Raw genomic sequence first — 18,493 nt, 5'->3', positions numbered from 1 at the left:
TGCCAAATCTGATCACATAATAGCGAGCCACTGGTCACAATTTTAGACAAATTTGCCTGATCTGGTTATAAGCCAGCATAAACTAGTACTTTCACTCATCCCATAATAGGCCAACTAAAGAAATTTATCTCACATATGCATCTCATTGATCAAATCAAAGAAAATGATCTTATTAGATAAAGAGTTAGACATCCTTACTTTGACGTCTGCTGCTAGTTCCATACAACACATCTGCAGTACCGATCATTAGGTTTTGAAACATCCCCTTTTCGAACTCGGCAAAAATGATAATCCTGCTGTCACGACTTTTAGCTGAGGACGAAATGTCAACAGGCTAAAAAGAGCATACTTGGTGCAGTAAGAAGATACAGGAAAGATTGTGGTGCTTTTTCTGACGCTACTCTTAACAATGTCGCATTAAGATTTGTCCTGTTATATCTTGTCTTATGCTGAGGTATGTGCTTAATATTCTGCATGAGAATGGAATGTTGAAAAGCCCAGCATCCTTTTATATGATTTATCCATGGTGTACATGTACATGCACATGCATGTAGAAGAGGAGAAAATGAATTGAAAGGCTGGTCAGTCCCGAATAAAAGCTGTTCATTTGTAGGTTCAACTTTTAAACAAAGCAGATTTCTTCTCCAAGGTTCAACTTTCAAAGGAGGCAGATTTCTTCCCCGAGATTCAACTTTTAAACAAAGCATATTTCTTCCCTGAGGTACAACTTTCAAAAACAAGGTAGATTTCTTCGCCATGGTACAGCTCTCAAACAAAGCAGATTTCTTCTTTGAGATACCAATTTCCAATTCAAGGCAGATTTCATCACCAAGGTACAGCTCTCAAGCAAAGCAGTTCTCTTCTTTGAGGTACAACTTTCAAAAACAAGGCAGATTTCTTCGCCATGGTACAGCTCTCAAACAAAACAGATTTCTTCCCCCGAGGTACAACTTTTAAAAACAAGGCAGATTTCTTAGCCAAGGTACAACTTTGAAATGAAGCAGATTTCTTGCCTGAGGTGCACCTTTCAAACAAAGCAGTTTTCTTCTTTGAGGTACAACTTTTAAAAACAAGGCAGATTTCTTCGCCAAGGTACAACTTTGAAACGAAGCAGATTTCTTGCCTGAGGTACACCTTTCAAACAAAGCAGATTTCTTCCCCACAGTGAGAACACTTTGTAAGCATACTGTTCCAATACTGGCACCACAATTATTTCTGTCATCAAGAAAGGCTCCAAGTCATCAGGGAAACCAAATAAAGGAGTTTGCAACCTGACATTTGCGGATGCTAAATCACCATTGGCAGTGCCGGCTATTATCGGAGGTCTTGAGGAAAACAGGAAGTCATGATACAGATTTCAGTGCGATATCAGCAGCAGGAGGCTGGACATTTGCATGAGCTGACATTAAGCTTTTGAGCGTTTTTGTTGGTGTGAATGCCAAATAAGGTGGTGTGATTCCTACCAGTTGTTGGCATGGTATATTAAAGGTCACATTCATTCATGATATTGTTATTTCTTGTTCCTGTGTTGTCAGTATTATTACTTGTGCATATAACACAACTTGACCAAACAAAACTTTGCCAGCAAATTTTTGTGATGTGAAACAATCTCGGCTGGTCCCGCATTTCTATCTCTGTTTGGTCATTATGTTAAAAGTCGTATTTTGTTGTAAATTTGAGATGATCACTTATGCTTTGAACAATGACAGATGAGCTCGATCAAACTATCCCTGTTTAGCACAAAAGCCAAGCGTGTGATTACCAAATGATTCAAAACCAAGTCGCGAAAGTGTTCATTTCCTGTTAACATTGTTAAGAGGGGTAGCAAGCTTCATATCGCTGCATTTAGCAGTAAAAGGAGACTGAGCATCCGCTAAAAAGCTCCAAATGTATATCGGGTACATCGTATTGCCGAGCATTGTAAATTAGCCGTGTAGCTTTCCTATAACTTGAGGGACATTGCTCTGGGATATGTCAGAAAGATAGATGCTGGCTTAATCAGCTTCATCAGAATCATCGCTCATCCTTCATAGGTAGAGCTGTCATTATTGTTTGAGGAAGCTGTCATTATCATTGTGATAGCCTTTGCTATCGTAGAACTTAATTGTTATTTTCATTTTAGACAGCATGATTTCGAGATGATAACGACTCCACTGGGAAACTGATCTACTCGAAGTAAAGCACCACGCAGACGAGCGACTTAGTTGCTGGGACTTGTGATTTTAAGTGCTGCTATGTGCAACACAAAGATCTCTTGTCTGCAGGTAGATCAGTGTTAGTGGGTTTTGATATTAATCTCACGTCACTGTGATCACGGATTCTTGTCACAGGCACATCCAATTATGTCACTGGCAATCATGACTGCAGTTGCAGCGATTAAAATTGCTCGTTTGCAGGATGCTTAGTCTAAACTGAGTCTGAGAGTAGAGACAGGTTTGAGGATAAAAGGGTAGGGAAGAGTCAATGATATTTCCCCTACATTTCTATAATCTTTGCACATGTGTATAACTGATATGTATATTTCATTAGCCACCGGAGGTGGGATCAGCATTGTCAAGCAGAGGCAAAATCGTTTGGCCATCTAACTTACTTACTTAGTCCTCTTTGTACCTAGAGGGCGCATATTAAGGCTTCAATTTTTATTCTCCACCTTGTCTGTTTGTCTGCCTGTCTGTGGATATTTCCCCAGTTCAGACCAAGCATCTCCTTTTCTACTGAACAGCGCCATGTCTTTTTTTGACGGCCTCGATTCTGTTCCCGTTGGACCATCTAAGCTAAGATCTAATTTTACCAGAAAGAGGGATGCTTCAATGTCTTGGCGGCCACCCTGTAGCCACCACAAATGATCTGTGTTGTGCCTTACTGAATCATGTTGCATCAAATGTTGATTTTACTCCATCTTCTTGCTATCTCTGTCGTAAACCAATAAAATGATTGAGCCATGAAATATTCCTTCATGAAGATGCTTGGATCTGGCTCAGTAAACACGTGCACCCAGCACTAATGATAGCCAATTTGCTGTTCAGATTGCTCCGTAATCACTTTGATAGAAAGAAAATATTTTTGTTTGTCCGGCTGATGGCGCAGACGTGGAAGGCAGTAATGTTTAGGATTCTTCACCACCTGAGTGGTTTCATCCTTAAGCACTGCGCAAACCAGTTACCGTTGTCACCAGGACCTGTGACAAAGGGCAGTAAGTGACTAAAAAAGGTTGGAAAGTGTATTTGTGAGAGACCATGGGAACCAACAGAGATCAGAATGCAGAAAATTTGCCCTGAGCGTAAGTTGAGGAAGGTTGAAGTGGGTGTTCCACGATCCGATGTAAATATGTTTTTAGTAAAATTTCAACTGCTTTGCTGGGAGAATGAAATTTGTGTCTTTATTTGTTGAGAGCCTGAAGCTGATTTTACCAAAAGGGAAAACCTACGCAACAAAAAAACCCGTTAAATATGTTATGCAGTTTCACATTATGCATGTTATGTTCGAGAACTTTCTTGACAACGTCCGGATATTTTTCCTTCGTCACAACACTGTCTGCAACACTGTTTTTGGGAAATACGATAGGGAAAGATCCGGGAGGTAAATGGGGGCGGTAGGCGGGTGTTAACAGATGACTATTAAGCCGTCTCAGACAACTTCCGCTTGTTTCTGATCCAGAAACAGCTCAAATATAAGGAGGGCTTGAACAACATTTTACCTCCGGCTGGATTTTTCTTTTTAACAAACGGGCTAGATAGTTACAATTCATGATGCCGTTTTCACCATATCGGTGAATTGTTCATCATCTCTGATTATTCCTCCACCTCCAATTTGGGAATTTCAAAATTTCTTTTGCAGATGCAGGTAGTATATAAACATTTTATGAAAATATCGGTCAATTATCTGAAGTCCAAACTTTCTCTTGATAGCCATATTTCAATCTCGGAGTTGAAGTCGGAGTGTGTGTGGGTGTTGAAAGGGTGCGCCATGGCTCAGATTTCTTTCTCACCATTTCCATTAAAATGAGCACCGCTCTTCCTTTTCCCATTTCAGTCTAAATAAGCGTAGGTGATACGCACTAATTCATCAGGGTGCTTTCAAGAATCCATTTGAAACGTTTGCATTGCCTTTGCTGTAGTCCATTATGCGGCTTCACGACCACCTTGTCAATGTTTAATTCCATTAGCGGTACTCTGAAACGGCTTTAAGGTATAGTTACAGTTTTAAATCAGTGCATTTCCATCGGAATAGCATGTCATTACGAAGTTAAATTTTCTGTTCTGCAGCTAATGGGGTTTTGTATATAAAGTTGCTGTGTGAAGTTCTAGATCAAAATACAGACACAGCAGGATTTGTTAACCCTTTGAAGTGAGTCTCGAGCTTAAATAGATATGAGTTTTTACTCTAAATTGAATCAAATTGAGTCCCAAATTGAGTCAAAATAGAACTGAATTTGAGTTATAATAATTCGTAGCTTCGTCAAGATAAATCTCAACTGAGTTTCCATTTGAGTTGATATGAGTCTATACAATATATGTCTCATTTTGGGTCGCATTGATTCACTATTTGAATCAAGATGGATGTCAAGTTTGGGTTAGGATGAGTCTGAGTCTCATTGTGAGTCAAGCTAAGCCTCAGAATGAATCTCACCTTGAGTCCAACCTGAGTGTCAACTTGAGTAAATTTGAGTCTCAAATGGGATCAAGATGACACTAGCCTTCAGTAGAGTCTTGAATGTTGGTGAATCACAAATAACAAATGAAAATGTTGAAATCATCAGAAAGTACCCTGAGGGCTGTCGTGCTTCCTGCACTGTCTGCAAAAGTGCATGGAGACCATCGCTGGTGCATTTTTTTTTGATGGGACTATTGAATGGATTCATTTAGGTAATATAGTCTTGTTGTCACTGGCCATTCACCAGACAGCCTCAGCATTGCGAGAAATATCACGAATGAAAGGTTTTTTTTGTCCTACTATTTTTCCATCTCGAGAATAATACGGAACATATTTGCTGATTCCATACCGGTTGTTGGTTCATCTGCTAGAAAGATTGATGAACTTTGTTAGTCGTAAATGAAAAGTCAAGAGATTGCTAAAGTCTACGATGGAGAGTAGCTATTTCGTTGTTCTTCCTTCAGACACAAAAGGTCATGTCGCAACAAGTCTAATCCATCATCATCATGGTTTCTGTTGATGTAGCATGAATGTCAAATTAACCTTCAGTTGAATAGCAGTGAATGATTTGGAGGTTATAACTTGGGTTCGAAATTGGGAAAACCCAAAGATCCTCACAGGCCGAAACTGTTAATGGAGATAGTTGACGAACCGTGCCCTTTCAATGTTACTGTACATTACAAATTGTCTGATCTCGCAAGTTGTTAAACCTCTGGCACTTGCTCTCGCAATTCTATTACTATCCATTAAAATGCTTCGATAAGGGCCATGAAATTTGATTTCCTGGATCTCTTCAGCCACTTCTAGGACATAGGAGAGTGTCTTCTTTCAACATTTGTCTTTCATCAAAAGTAAAACCACGATTTTCCTGACCTGGTGAAAAATACAAATTTAGGGGTTAAAACTCACCCCCTGCATTTTAATTCTGTTTTTGGCTGCTCTGGACCTATCCACAGGTCTTGCAATTGACGATGAGTGAAGACCTTTATTTATTTTTGTAAAATCTTCAGTTTTGTAAAAGTGATGAACTGTTCCATGGTAAATTTATAATGAGGTGAGGGCAGTGACAAGAACCATGAAATCAACTTTCATTGGCCTATACGAACAAAAACTTGAGAACATTAAAAGACTGCAGCAATAATGTCAAGAGTTGTGACCGCTCTGTTCTAGCAAATCTGCCTAGATACAGCTCATCTGTCAACTGGTAGATCTCGGCACTTATTGTCTTTCCGACTTTACTGTCCTTGTGTGTGCTTCGACAATTTCCTGCGAATAACAACTTGAACATGAGAAGACAACTGTGGAAATAACTCGGGGCGATAATGCCAAGAGTCATGACTGCTCTGTTCTTGCCAATGGATCTAAAACTCAGCTGATACATCTATGACACTTACCATGGTTACCATAATATGGTTGGTCTTCGACAACTTTCAAACAACAACTCGAATGTGAGTTGACCAGTCAGGCAAGGATCCTCAAATGGTGGGTTGTAAGATATGCTAAAGTATGAAGATATGGGAACAGGTGACGCTGTGTACAGTTCATTAAAACATAGAAACTTTTTTATTAGACCTCCAGACGCGTTTCACCTCATTTCTTTTGCATCCCATAGGCTCATCAGTTGGGTTACAATGTGAAATGTCCAATGGTTTTTGTTCAAGTGACAGGTCTGACGTCGCTGGCTGGTGTTTCCTGCTCCGTAAAAGTACATCACGAATGCTTCCGAAAACACCCGAGGCCAGCTTCGTGATGCCGGAGTTATCAACAGTGTAGCAATGCGTCACAACCAACATAACGTCGCCACAACAAGCACAGTAGCCAGCGACGTCAGACCGGTCACTTGCACAAAAACCATCGGTAATTTCACATCGTAACCCCACTGATGAACCTATGCGATGCAAAACAAATGAGGCAAAACGCATCTGGAGGTCTGATTAAAGAGTATCTATGTTTAAAGGAATTTGTACACAATGTCGTCTGTTCCCATATCTTCATACATGAGTTGTAAGATATGCAACACTTGTCTTGTCATCTTGATCATCCCGGTTACTTCTTGGCATCCCGAAAACAACAACCTGAGAAGACGACTGCTACGGAAATGCCTTACGTAGTGGCAGGCCGCTCTGTTCCTCATGAAAACCGGCCAGATTTGAATTATGCCTGACAACAGAGGTTACAATTTACCTCAACTGAGAGGTTAATTTTCTGAGGGATACGCATCTCACCTTAAAAAGAGGCATATTTGAGCTGCGACTGATTCCAGGTACAGACTGACTAGAAGCCTTACCAATACCCTGGGGCCAGCAGTCCTTTCTGAGGAAAACCTTTTTTCATCTTGCATTTAAGACAGATTTCTGCATTTTTTCCCCCAAATTGCAAAATCTGCATTGTTCCCACAATGCGACTTCCTCTGGAACGTTTTTCTCATCCTACATTTAAGACAGATTTCTGCATTTTTGCCCCCAAATTGCAAAAACTGCATTGTTCCCACAATCTGACTTCCTAAGACAGTTTCAGCCAACATTGTCATAGGCCTAGCTATTCGGTATATGCAACAAAGGAGGTATTTCTCTGGAATACCTTCTTCTTTTATCACAGAATGTTTGTTGGTTTTGACTTAAGGGGTAATATCCTCTCCCCAGTCTCTCTTAAAGATTGTTTATGTGCCTGCAGGAAAGGCTAGAATTGAACAAACAATAGAAAGGATAGTTAGCATTTTCTTTCACAACTAGCAGGTCTCCAGATTTGTTTTTGGTTTAGCCATAATACACTACAAAATATACAATAACTTACTTTCTATTTCATAGGTGTATTAATCTCATGTTAATGGTGTATCAGCCAAGCTTTAATGAGAGTAAGATGAATAGGCCTACAGACATACCTTACCAAAATGGTATGTCAATTCTCTTAGAAGTATTTCTCAAACCTACTGCCTCTATCATGTTCTGCAGTTTTTTATACATCAGTGATTCAATTAAGACATATTCAATTTAAGATCGCAAGCAAAATAAGCAATCTGGAAGCTATATTTTTCAAGATTACATGTATGGAATATGCGGCCATGAGAGAAGCTAGTTCTCCAGAGAAAAGCATATCTGCTGCCCACACTGGCATGTAACACTTAGACATGTCACACACCGGAACTGGTACACGCAGCCCAACTCCATGGAAACATAAAGAGAATGATGCCAGCCAGCCTTAATATGGAATACTACATCATAAATCCATTATGAAGTAAAAAGGAACTTCCTTTATCCTGTTGCATGCCTATCAGTATTGATTTTCTTGCTTTTTCTATGTCACATGATCATTCTGACATTGTACATTACATGATTTGAATTGAATTCGAATAACGGGTTTTTGAATTTTGATGTCAAATGAAGTGTGCTGTAAACCCAGAAATATTCACGGCCATTTAATTTCGGGATTTATTTCAACTTTTGCGCTTTGTATTTAACATTTTGACACATTACCAGCTATTGCGGGCCTAGCCAATTAAGCCAATTAGTGCACCTGCTTAATTGGTCCTGGCAAGCCTAATGGAAAATGCATAGGAAATATCAATAAAGTTGGCTTTTTGGGCGGGGTGTTAAAATAATCCCAACTCCCGACTTCTGACACAATTCTATATATGTCTAGGTATTTACTGGCAAAATTTGGAGTGATTTGGATGGAAATTCGATGTGTCCATCTATAGGTTGAAAATTTTGGTAAATCTGTAATGCTTCACTCGTAGCCCGTAGTGTAAATTCCTGAGAAAGTGGGTTTTGGGGGCTTTTCTAGCTGCGCTAGCTCCGAAACTATACATTTGATACAAACTCCCGACTTCAGACGTGGTTGATATAACTCTTAGGATTATATTCCCAAGATTTCAGCTTTATTGGAGAAAAATTCATAGTGTCCATAGGGGGGTTGAAAATTGGAGGATTTTCAATTTTTTTCCCAACAAATATGCGAAAAATATTACTTTCCACCTAGAATTAATCAAAATTTCGCAAACTATCATAAAGTACTTCCTTGCAACAATCATTTGTGAAGCTTTCAAAACTTTTGGCTGATTTATTTGACCCTAAATCAGCAAAAACCAAACATTTTAGTGTTTGTATGCACCAATGCACAGGAGGCTAATTGCCAGATTAATTCACACCTTTCCAATCTCAAACAATAGGAATGATGGAGTCTCCCTCTATTCAAAACAGAGTGTGCTAGGCCCGCAATAGCTGGTAATGAACCCCGTTGATATTTGTGACTTTCTGTTCTCAGTATCATATATTTTTTTGTGTGTCAACTGGAAATTTTTTACAAAGCTTTTTATCAATTATCTCAAAGTTATCATTGTCATCATGCCTGATGGCCTCATGTTATTAATTTTCCTGATATTATCCGCCTTAATGGAACAAAATGCTTGTAATGATGAAGTATGGCTTATCTCCAGGTAGATGGTTCATAAAATATCCATCATAATTGATACACTTATGTTGTCCTGAAGGGTTATTGTGTATTAAATGGACATTATAGGTAGAAGCCATGTAGGTCAGATTGAGTCACACAAAGATGCCCCTTGGGGTCTCTCTTATGTCACAGTACATGAAAACTATACAAGCGTGTACAAGAAACGTATTCATTACTATTGAAGTAGTGACAAAATAAATACTTTGCAAAATAAAACTCAATGAAAGCAGTAAACATCGACAAGAATCAACTGCAGTTTTCTTTCTATTCTTCATTGCATTTCAGATTCAATACGCACTCTGAGCAAGGCCGAACCATCAATGATTCAGAAGAAATAAAGAAGAAATTAAAAAACTTACACTCTGAGCAAGGCCAAACCATCAATGATACCGAAGAAATAAAAAAACTTCCAAATTCTTTGACTTTTATATAGGTTCCACCTGCCTGTTGCTCATTTGATAGACAATTCCGTAATTCAACCCAACAGTCGAGCTATATATTTTCATCCCTTTCTCTGCCCAGACGCAGGAAATCCCCAACGTATTACCAACCGATCAGCGTCCCTTTCATCCTACGACTACCCAGCTAAATTCAATTTTCTTTGTTTACCTCCAGACGTTATGGTTACCGTGATGATCATGAGATGTCGACATCCCAGGATGAGGAAATCAAAGAAAGTACGCGAGAGATCAAGCGGGAATCGCGGCGAATCCAACGGGAAATGGAGGAGGAGCGCCGGAAACGGATGACCTCTACTCCAGTCGCTCGGAGCGGCAGAAGGTAAATGCGGTAAACCGCCAACTTTTTGTAGACATCTTACTTTTGCGGATTTCTATAAAAAATACATTTGGCATACAATTAAAATGATAGACCAATATTTTGGTCTGATACATCACTACATGATGCTGTGACAGCTGTTAAACCAGTCTCATGATGGCATGATGCATCTTGTTGTGATGCATTGCATTTCTTCATCGTCATGAACGATGCTACAAAAAGCAGTTGTCCACATAATAAGCAGCACTTTCGCACAAATCAACTTGAAAATTCATTTGTCAGAGAAAAATCAAGTGTTTTTAAGCTTGCACAGAGCTCAACTTAAGAGAGCATTTAGCTTTTGAGAAGATTCTTCTTCAATCCTACTTCAGAGAATATTAGCTGTTTACTGTCTTAAGAGTAAAGACCCTGATTTCTTTGAACTTGCAAATGTGAAGGTGGAGTGTGATTAAGGTTTTTGAGTGGCTACGTACTCAGATATCCGTTTAGAATTTAAATCTCTCCGTGTAGGCTGTATCTTATTGGGATTAAAATAATGGTGCTTCTCCATTAAAGAGACTTGTTTCATTGTAAAGTAGCTGGAGTTTAGCTGCAGCCGGTTAGAGTTCGGTTGAATTTTGAAAATCTATGGTCTAAGGAATTGATACTGAACTGAAGGTATTGGTTGTATGACCAAACACTGCTACAGTAGAGTGGAGCTAAAAGTAGGCCAAAACTGTGGCACCTTACCATGGTTTGGGGTGAACTGAAAGCTCCACACAACAGTTGTTTGGTGAGACAGTTAATACCGTCATTGAGGTATCAGTTCCTTTTATAAAACACCTCCATCTAAACATCGAAATTCGAATTTGATTGCTTCCTGATACCAACCCAAGTTTTTATGGATGCGACGCAAAAACACAGTGGCTAAAATAAGGTGCAATGTACACTGGAAATAATAGGACATGGCAGCAACCAATTTGTTTAGAATAAAATATGACCAGTCACAGCAAAACGAAGCACATGTCACGCAGAAGATGGGCCTAAATGACACCAAGAGTATAATGGAAGAAATTGATGTACTCAGATTTCACAGAAGGCTGACAACAGTGAAATGAACAACCAGTCCGTTTCAACCGAGCTCAGCCCGACTTGTGACTGGTTTTGCTGTGACGGGTCACAAAATAATGTGAAGGTCGATTTGAACACTTCCTACAATGCTGTCACAGACTTGTTTATCAGATTTTTTGTCGTTTTCATGAAATAAGAGAGTCTTGCAGCATTTTTTGTTTTTCATTTAGTCTCTGGTCATCCATAGGGACATATGATATATGATATACCATTGTATACACTTCTAATCAGTGTGACGAATATCCCATTTCTCTTATATAACACATTGAACTTTGCATCATGTATCTAACCAACATTACAGCTGTCTATTGAGTTACATGATTCTATCCGTCTCCCCTTATTGCTGGTGACAAAAGACAAATCTAATCACGCTGCGTTGAGGAGAACAGGCCAGGAGAAATCTTACGCCCATGATTGCGTTTCCTTGTGAATGTTGTCGTCAGATGTACGTGCCCTAACGTTTTACTGCAAAGGCTAGTGCAGTCCACTTATCTGTGCTAGCTCAAGAGGTTGTCGTCCTTAGGGTTTTTTTCACACAAAATGTGAAGAACTTTGACTTGCATTGAAATCAGCATTTCTTCTTACATATGTGCTAATCTGTCTTTGGCGCTGACCATAAGTTTTCATTGCTGAGTCATGACGATTTTCCTTTTGCCTCTGAGACGTTAAAAATTAAATCTATTGTGTATCCCTAAAAATAAATTGCAGTTGCCAGAAGAAGCCATGCAAAAACGTAGTTACTCAATGACTCCACCATGTCAATGATACATGGAAATGCAGAAAAATCATATATTCTGTGCGTATTTCTCAGTATGTATCATATTTAATGCTTTATTAGATTTGGTTCAGTGTAGGGGAGTCTATACAACACCGCTGTGTCTGTCGTCCGTCGTTGTCGTCCATTGTCTATATCCTGTTTCAAAAACAGTGGCACGTGTCTTAACCGCTAGAGCTATGAACTTGAAATTTTGTACACAGGACCCCTCAGGTCGGGTGACCTCTGACAATGAATTTCAGTCCGATCTGATTCTTGACTGAGCGCGCCGAGAAAACAGGAAAATTGATGGAATCCGTCATGGGTTTGTGGACCTCGATAGTAGTGATGCAAACGCATGAGAGTCAGGATGGGTTTATCACCACTGTGAAAATACAACTTTTTGACGTTTGTTTTGAAAAATCTTGAATACAATAATTGTTGTCTGCAACGGAAATAGCACTATTGATTTTAGTTTAATTTTTCATTCTGTCTTAAAATAGCTTCTCCATACATCCCTATATAACTTTCCAATTATTTCGTTCTTTGTAATTGGATAGCGTGTGATCATAGCAAGTGTTGTATTCGAAAGTTCTAACATGGAATTCACGATGTCATCGGCGTCATGAAAGCAGATCATGTCCTCCATCTCGGAAATCATTAAAATGGGAATAAGTTATGTTTATGCTAAATGAAAACAGCAAAAAGTCCCATTCTTTACAGGGTACAAAAATATTTACCTGGGGACACCATTTTGTGACTATAGAAGTGACTATAGAATATCTTAGCTTCTGCTGCTGCTTCTTCTTCTTCTTCTTCTTCTTCTTCTTCTTCTCCCGCCATTCTTCTTCATTTGGTCTTGAATTGACAGCCATGCATCTTTTTGCAGTTTTACATGGTGCCAAATTGGGATCTATATATTGTGACTCGAACTTTTACCGAAATTTAGAGTTCAAGATTTGTGGTTTCTTTTTCAGATCGACAAGTCCCACCCGAAGTGCCAAGAGTATGGAACGTTTATATTCTGATCGTTTCCGTTCATCAACACCAGACGTCTCTCCAAAGAATATCGTCGAAAGGTCGCGAAGTCCCGAGCTGTCCAGGATAGCGCGAAGCCTCGAAAAGATCACCAAATTACAGCAGAAGGCGCAGCCAGTTGAAGTGCCTAGTAGACCACTTTCACCAGATCCACAGAAGCTCTTTGTAAGTTAGTTTTCACGCATGCGTCATATAACCTGGATTCGGAAAAGCAATGGCATTACCTCAGAGCTATGTTCTCTGATGAAACATTTCTTATAAAAATGTAGAGGCAAAGGTTGTGTCTTCAAGTCTGAGAAAGATTAAGGTTGTTTTGTTTAGAGTCTCTTAGAGGTAAAGGTTGCAGTTTAGAGTCTGATTTAGATGCAGGTAAAGATTTAGAGTCTGTTAAAGGTAAAGGTTGTTGTTTAGAGTCTGATAAAGGTAAAGGTTGCAGTTTAGAGTCTGATAAAGAAAAGGTTGCAGTTTAGAGTCTGGTAAAGATAAAGGTTGCAGTTTAGAGTCTGGTAAAGGTAAAGGTTGCAGTCTAGAGTCTGGTAAAGGTAAAGGTTGCAGTCTAGAGTCCGGTAAAGGTAAAGGTTGCAGTTTAGAGTCTGGTAAAGGTAAAGGTTGCAGTTTAGAGTCTGGTAAAGGTAATGGTTGCAGTCTAGAGTCTGGTAAAGGTAAAGGTTGTGGTTTAAAGTCTGATAAAGGTTGTGGTTTGAAGTCTGATAAAGGTTGTGGTTTGAAGTCTGATAAAAGTTGTGGTTTGAAGTATAGTAAAGCTGAAGGTTGTGGTGCCTTGAGATTCTGCGGCACTGACACTAATGCTTGTTACAGGGTTTCTGTGTAGATATAGGGCTAATTGCTGTGGATATTAAACTGCAACCTTAACCTTTATCAGACTCGAAATCTTAACCTTTATCAGACTCAAAACTTTAACCTTTATCAGACTCAAAACCTTAACCTTTATCGGACTCGAAACCTTAACCTTTATCAGACACAAAACCTTAACCTTTGTCAGACTTGAAACCTTAACCTTTATCGGACTCGAAACCTTAACCTTTATCAGACTCAAAACCTTAACCTTTATCAGACTCAAAACCTTAACCTTTATCAGACTCGAAGCCTTAACCTTTGACGTATTGGTGAATCAACAGGAACTCTATAACAGGCACTATGGCCAGCCCGGCAGTATCTTGAAACACTCCTCCTTTAATAAGTACAGTGCTCTTATGCCATGACATGCAGGTTAATCAACAGGTGACCATTACTAGGGAAACCTAGAGTGCACTTCAAACACGATGCTCTTAGTTTCCTTATACGAGATGCATATTGACAAATCTACCTCTGCCTTTGATGGAAATGAGAAATATTATAAATATTAGCTCTGAGCCCACTCATATTTGTCCCAGGGGTCAGCTCGGGTGTAATCCTTGTTGGTGTTCTTTTCATCTGGAGAGGTCGTACTAGTAGACTCAGTCAGGATCACACAACAATAGTTGATTTTGTGGGGTTGAGGGACCGTAAAGATAAGTGTTTATGGCAATCCTACCCATGATTGAAAAGGGATGGAAAGTAAGTCACTTTGCCACCTCTAATGTCTGCATCTGGTCTCGGCTCTGCTGTAATCCTTCAGTATTGATCACATCTGGGTGATTGCATGCTAAGGTAATGTAGTGAATGATGGTCATGCTTAGGTTGGAGATTTCCAGAGATGCAGATTATGAAGTGACTGTCAAAAAGAATCGATGCGTGTTGGCTTTCATCAAAATGAGAAGGTCAGGGGAACATCGTACACTCATTGTTCCTGGTGTGAGCTCGGGTTTACAACCCTGGTTGGTTTTCCATTAGTATTAATTGCGTCCTGGGCAAGGCTGTGCGGTCTGTCGGAGTCACATCAGATTGGTGATGGTCAAAAGACTTTCCGGTTTGTCATCTGTAAAGGAAATAAGATAGTCGAGGAAAAACTTAGGAGCAAGGTGGCCACATATACTTGCTCCAGATCACAGCTGAATTGAAGCTGAACTGACTTGTATTCCTGTCCAGTCATTCTTGTTCGTGCCAAAGAAAACATGTCATATCAGCTGACTACATGCCTTTTAGGGGTGTTGCACTATCAGAAAGAGAAAGATTTACCATTTGTTTTCCCATAAGTGACATTCTTTTCCATTATCACTTGTGTACACAGCTGTGTCTTAACGACTAAAATAAGTGCAAGTATGGATTTAAATGTCAAATGACGCAAATACAAACAAAATGAGTGATGCTAGGTGAGGAACATATGCATCAGTGTTGTGTATTTTAAAGGCGTACACCTTTCCTGTTCATTGTGTTTTCTTGTGGCTCAAGTAAATAGAAATAAACAATGCTGTGGTGCAGTCATTATGCAAGCTGAACTTTGCGATTTATTGTACTTGTGTACCCATCTGCACAGTGGCACTGTTGAAATTTATCTACATAGTTGAAAATATAAGAAGGATTCACACCAGAATCTAGATGTACCAGCTTACAATCAGCCGTTTAGAAATTGCTGCTATGTCAATTGCACTCAGCTGTATTTGATTGTTATTGTAAAATTTCAATTTCCCATTTGGCTAGCGGAAAGATGTATTACGTTTTCGCTAGCGGGCATAATGGATGAAAACGCACCTGATTCCAGGGTTTTCTCCTAGTGATTTATAGAACACCCTACCGCCGATCAAATGAAACCTTAACTGCTATTGTTGCAAGGTACTCTGCGGTCTTCATCGCCGATGGATTGTCATTGAGTGAAAATGGTCCAATTTCACCACAGTTCAGGTGAAGATGTATCAGGTGCTCAGTGGATGTGCGTGATTCATATTACACCATTAAAGTGCATTATCGTCTTTAGTAAAAGTGTGCATAGAGAGATGTAAGCCCGAGTGATATTTTTAAGAGTTTAGCACAACAAGGCTTTCTTGAAAATATGGCACGCTCTTGAATTTACCACTCTTCTTCAGTGAGTTCTGTTAATGGCCAAATTTTTGATGGTGTGTATATAACCTCGATTTTGGAGCAATAAAAATCACGAAAAACTTTTTTTTCATTGGGAAAAGTAGAAGAAATTTTGTAATCCACCAAAATAACAATTGTGACAACCTAATTTTTTCAGAAATTTTCACAGATTGCAAAAACAAGGAGACGTCAGCATTTGGCTGGTAGTACCGGTACTTAGCAATACTGCTATCAAGTGGCAGGTCTCATGCTTCATCACACATTGCAAAAACATAATTTTTGTGTTGTTTGTCACAGCCATGCAGTCTCGCCCCTGGTTCGAAAGCGCCTGCTCTCAGCCAAGCTATTAGGGTTAAGGAGATGTGATCGCCACTTAATGACTGTGGGATATTATGGTATGGTCGAGAAGGTGTGATCATATTAGCAGCAGCTATGAGGTGCACGCAAATTGGTATTATTCACACCGATCACAGCAATGAAAATCAGCTAATAGAAAAAATGGTTGCATTTTTCAAGGGCATGAGGTGTGGCACCATTCCCCATGTCTGCCTTCAGATTTTTTCGATTATACCCGAGAATACTCTTGGTTGTTCGCCTGAAAATTTGTTGTTCAGTTAGCGAGAGAATTCTGCATTCCAAGAAAAACCTATGCCTGCTTATCCAAGATGGCAGCTATGGCAGCCATCTTGAATATTAATTGATGGATAATTTTTACAGATCCAATCAGTAAGTAATATAGTCACATAGCTCAATATAGCACTGGAGAAGGTCAGAATATGATAATTATTTGCAATATACAGTAGAACCTCTCTATTAAGGACACTCTCGGGACTGACAAATGCTGTCCTTAATAGAGAGGTGTCCTGATTAGAGAGGTCAAATTGAATGGAAAGTACCAATTTGGGACCAAAACTAGTGTCCTTAATAGAGAGGTTGTCCCTAATAAAGAGGTGTCTGCTAAGGGAGGTTCCACTGTATTTTATTTAAGTTTTGTTCATTTGACATTGTAAAGGTCAATGAGGGTTAACATGACGTAATCTTCATCTAGGATTTACTCTATTTCTGTGTTCATAAGCTGCATTTGTCATCTCCATGACTTCGACGGATTATTCTCTGTCCCATCTCGTTGTCTCGTATTAGCCTAATTCTCTGTCGAGGAGCAAGCACTGAATACACCGTCCTCGTATTACCTGTCGTTCCTTTTGTACAGCAGATTTATCCCCGCATCCGATTTCCTCAGCTATTCATCAAGATTTGTCAACATTTAGCATTTGCGACTTTTGTACAAGTTCCTGACAGACAATGATAACTTGCCAAATCAGATTCAGAGTTACAGGTATTGTTACTGCGGACATTTTAGGATGATCCTATCGCAAACATTGACAGTAGTCAATTTATATTTGATGAGGAGCAGTTTGTTTGTACATGTATTATCTCACCAAAGTACAAATCAGTCTGCTCTTTGTTTGGTATTTGGCTGCATTGCAGCAGCTTCTAGACCAAACGCATGTATCCACCCCCAGAGGTTTTCAGAAAACTGAAAAACCCCTACAACTTTGTGAATAAGCTTTTGAAGAATCCAAGAATTGTCATCCAGATGCTTGTTTTATTCAACGAAAAGAATGGAATCGAATGCAATTGCTCTGTCATGCTCCCCTACAGTAGAGTAGCGTGTAACATTTCTTACGTGTGTACCAATACCTGCAAAAATTCCATATTTTTCCGTATTTCTGCTTGCAAGAACAAGCAGAATAAACTAGAAGTGTAAAGTGCCTGGGAATTTCCTCCTAGAATCTCATTTTCAGCATGCAATCCAGCAATTCTATGCCCAATCATGTGCTCCTATAGTGTAACATTTCTTTGGATAAGTTCTTACATCTCGTGTACCAATACTCGCAAAAATGCCATATCTTTCCTACTTCTGCTTGCAGGAACAAGAACTGAAAGAGAAGTTCCTCGAGCTCGAGGTGTTGGGTGATTCAATTGAAGAAGCTAGGGAGGAGAAGAAGGTCAGTCTATTTACCCTCTATAAGGAGAACAATATGATATTTTTAGAAAATTTGATTAGTTGTTCTGTTTACCGCAGAACAGAAGCAATCGTGACAAAAATAGTATCATAGATTAGTTGTTCTGTTTACCGTAGAACAGAAGCAATCATGACAAAAATAGTATCATAGATTAGTTGTTCTGTTTACCGCAGAACTGAAGCAATCGTGACAAAAATAGTATCATAGATTAGTTGTTCTGTTAACGGTAGAACAGAAGCAATCATGACAAAAATAGTATCATAGATTAGTTGTTCTGTTTACCGCAGAACAGAAGCAATTGTGACAAAAATAGTATCATAGATTAGACAGGGTTCGTCCAGATCTCCGGAGGAATTATATTCCTGCCTTCACGACACTCCAATGACTATAGTACTTTCCGATATTGAAGATTTTCAGGATCCCTGAACGCGTGCTAAAATAAAAACAATGCAATTAAAATAAAACAATTTATGAAAGGAAGAGAATCAGAGAGTGCTCACTGACAGCTTATCCTAGAAAATACTGTAACTCGCCAAAAATTCGTAGTCATAGGTTTCACTTTGCCGTCGATGTTATTCACAAAATCTGTGAAAATAAACACCGGGAAAAATATAACTTGTTACAGCACGCAAAAATACTTCTTTCTTTGCATGCTGGGTATATTTCGTAGCTTTGGCAACTACGAAGAAATTCTGATCACGTTCTCATAGCCTTCCTTACAGTA

The 18,493-nt window shown here is 39.3% G+C and overlaps 1 protein-coding gene across 1 annotated transcript in view; it reads left to right on the top strand.

The window, feature by feature from the left end:
- LOC135499535 (repetitive organellar protein-like) overlaps positions 1 to 18,493 on the top strand; it is a 166,692-nt gene that overhangs the window by 102,271 nt on the left and 45,928 nt on the right. The window contains exons 17-19 of the mRNA XM_064790351.1: positions 9,721 to 9,885; positions 12,724 to 12,949; positions 17,674 to 17,751. Coding sequence (XP_064646421.1) covers positions 9,721 to 9,885; positions 12,724 to 12,949; positions 17,674 to 17,751 — 469 coding nt within the window. The remainder of the gene's footprint in view (positions 1 to 9,720; positions 9,886 to 12,723; positions 12,950 to 17,673; positions 17,752 to 18,493) is intronic.

This window comes from Lineus longissimus, chromosome 2, assembly GCF_910592395.1.
Source record: "Lineus longissimus chromosome 2, tnLinLong1.2, whole genome shotgun sequence".
In the NCBI taxonomy this organism is placed as follows: domain Eukaryota; kingdom Metazoa; phylum Nemertea; class Pilidiophora; order Heteronemertea; family Lineidae; genus Lineus; species Lineus longissimus.
Note: the sequence above shows the minus strand (reverse complement) of the source record. Positions and strands in the feature narration are given on the sequence as shown.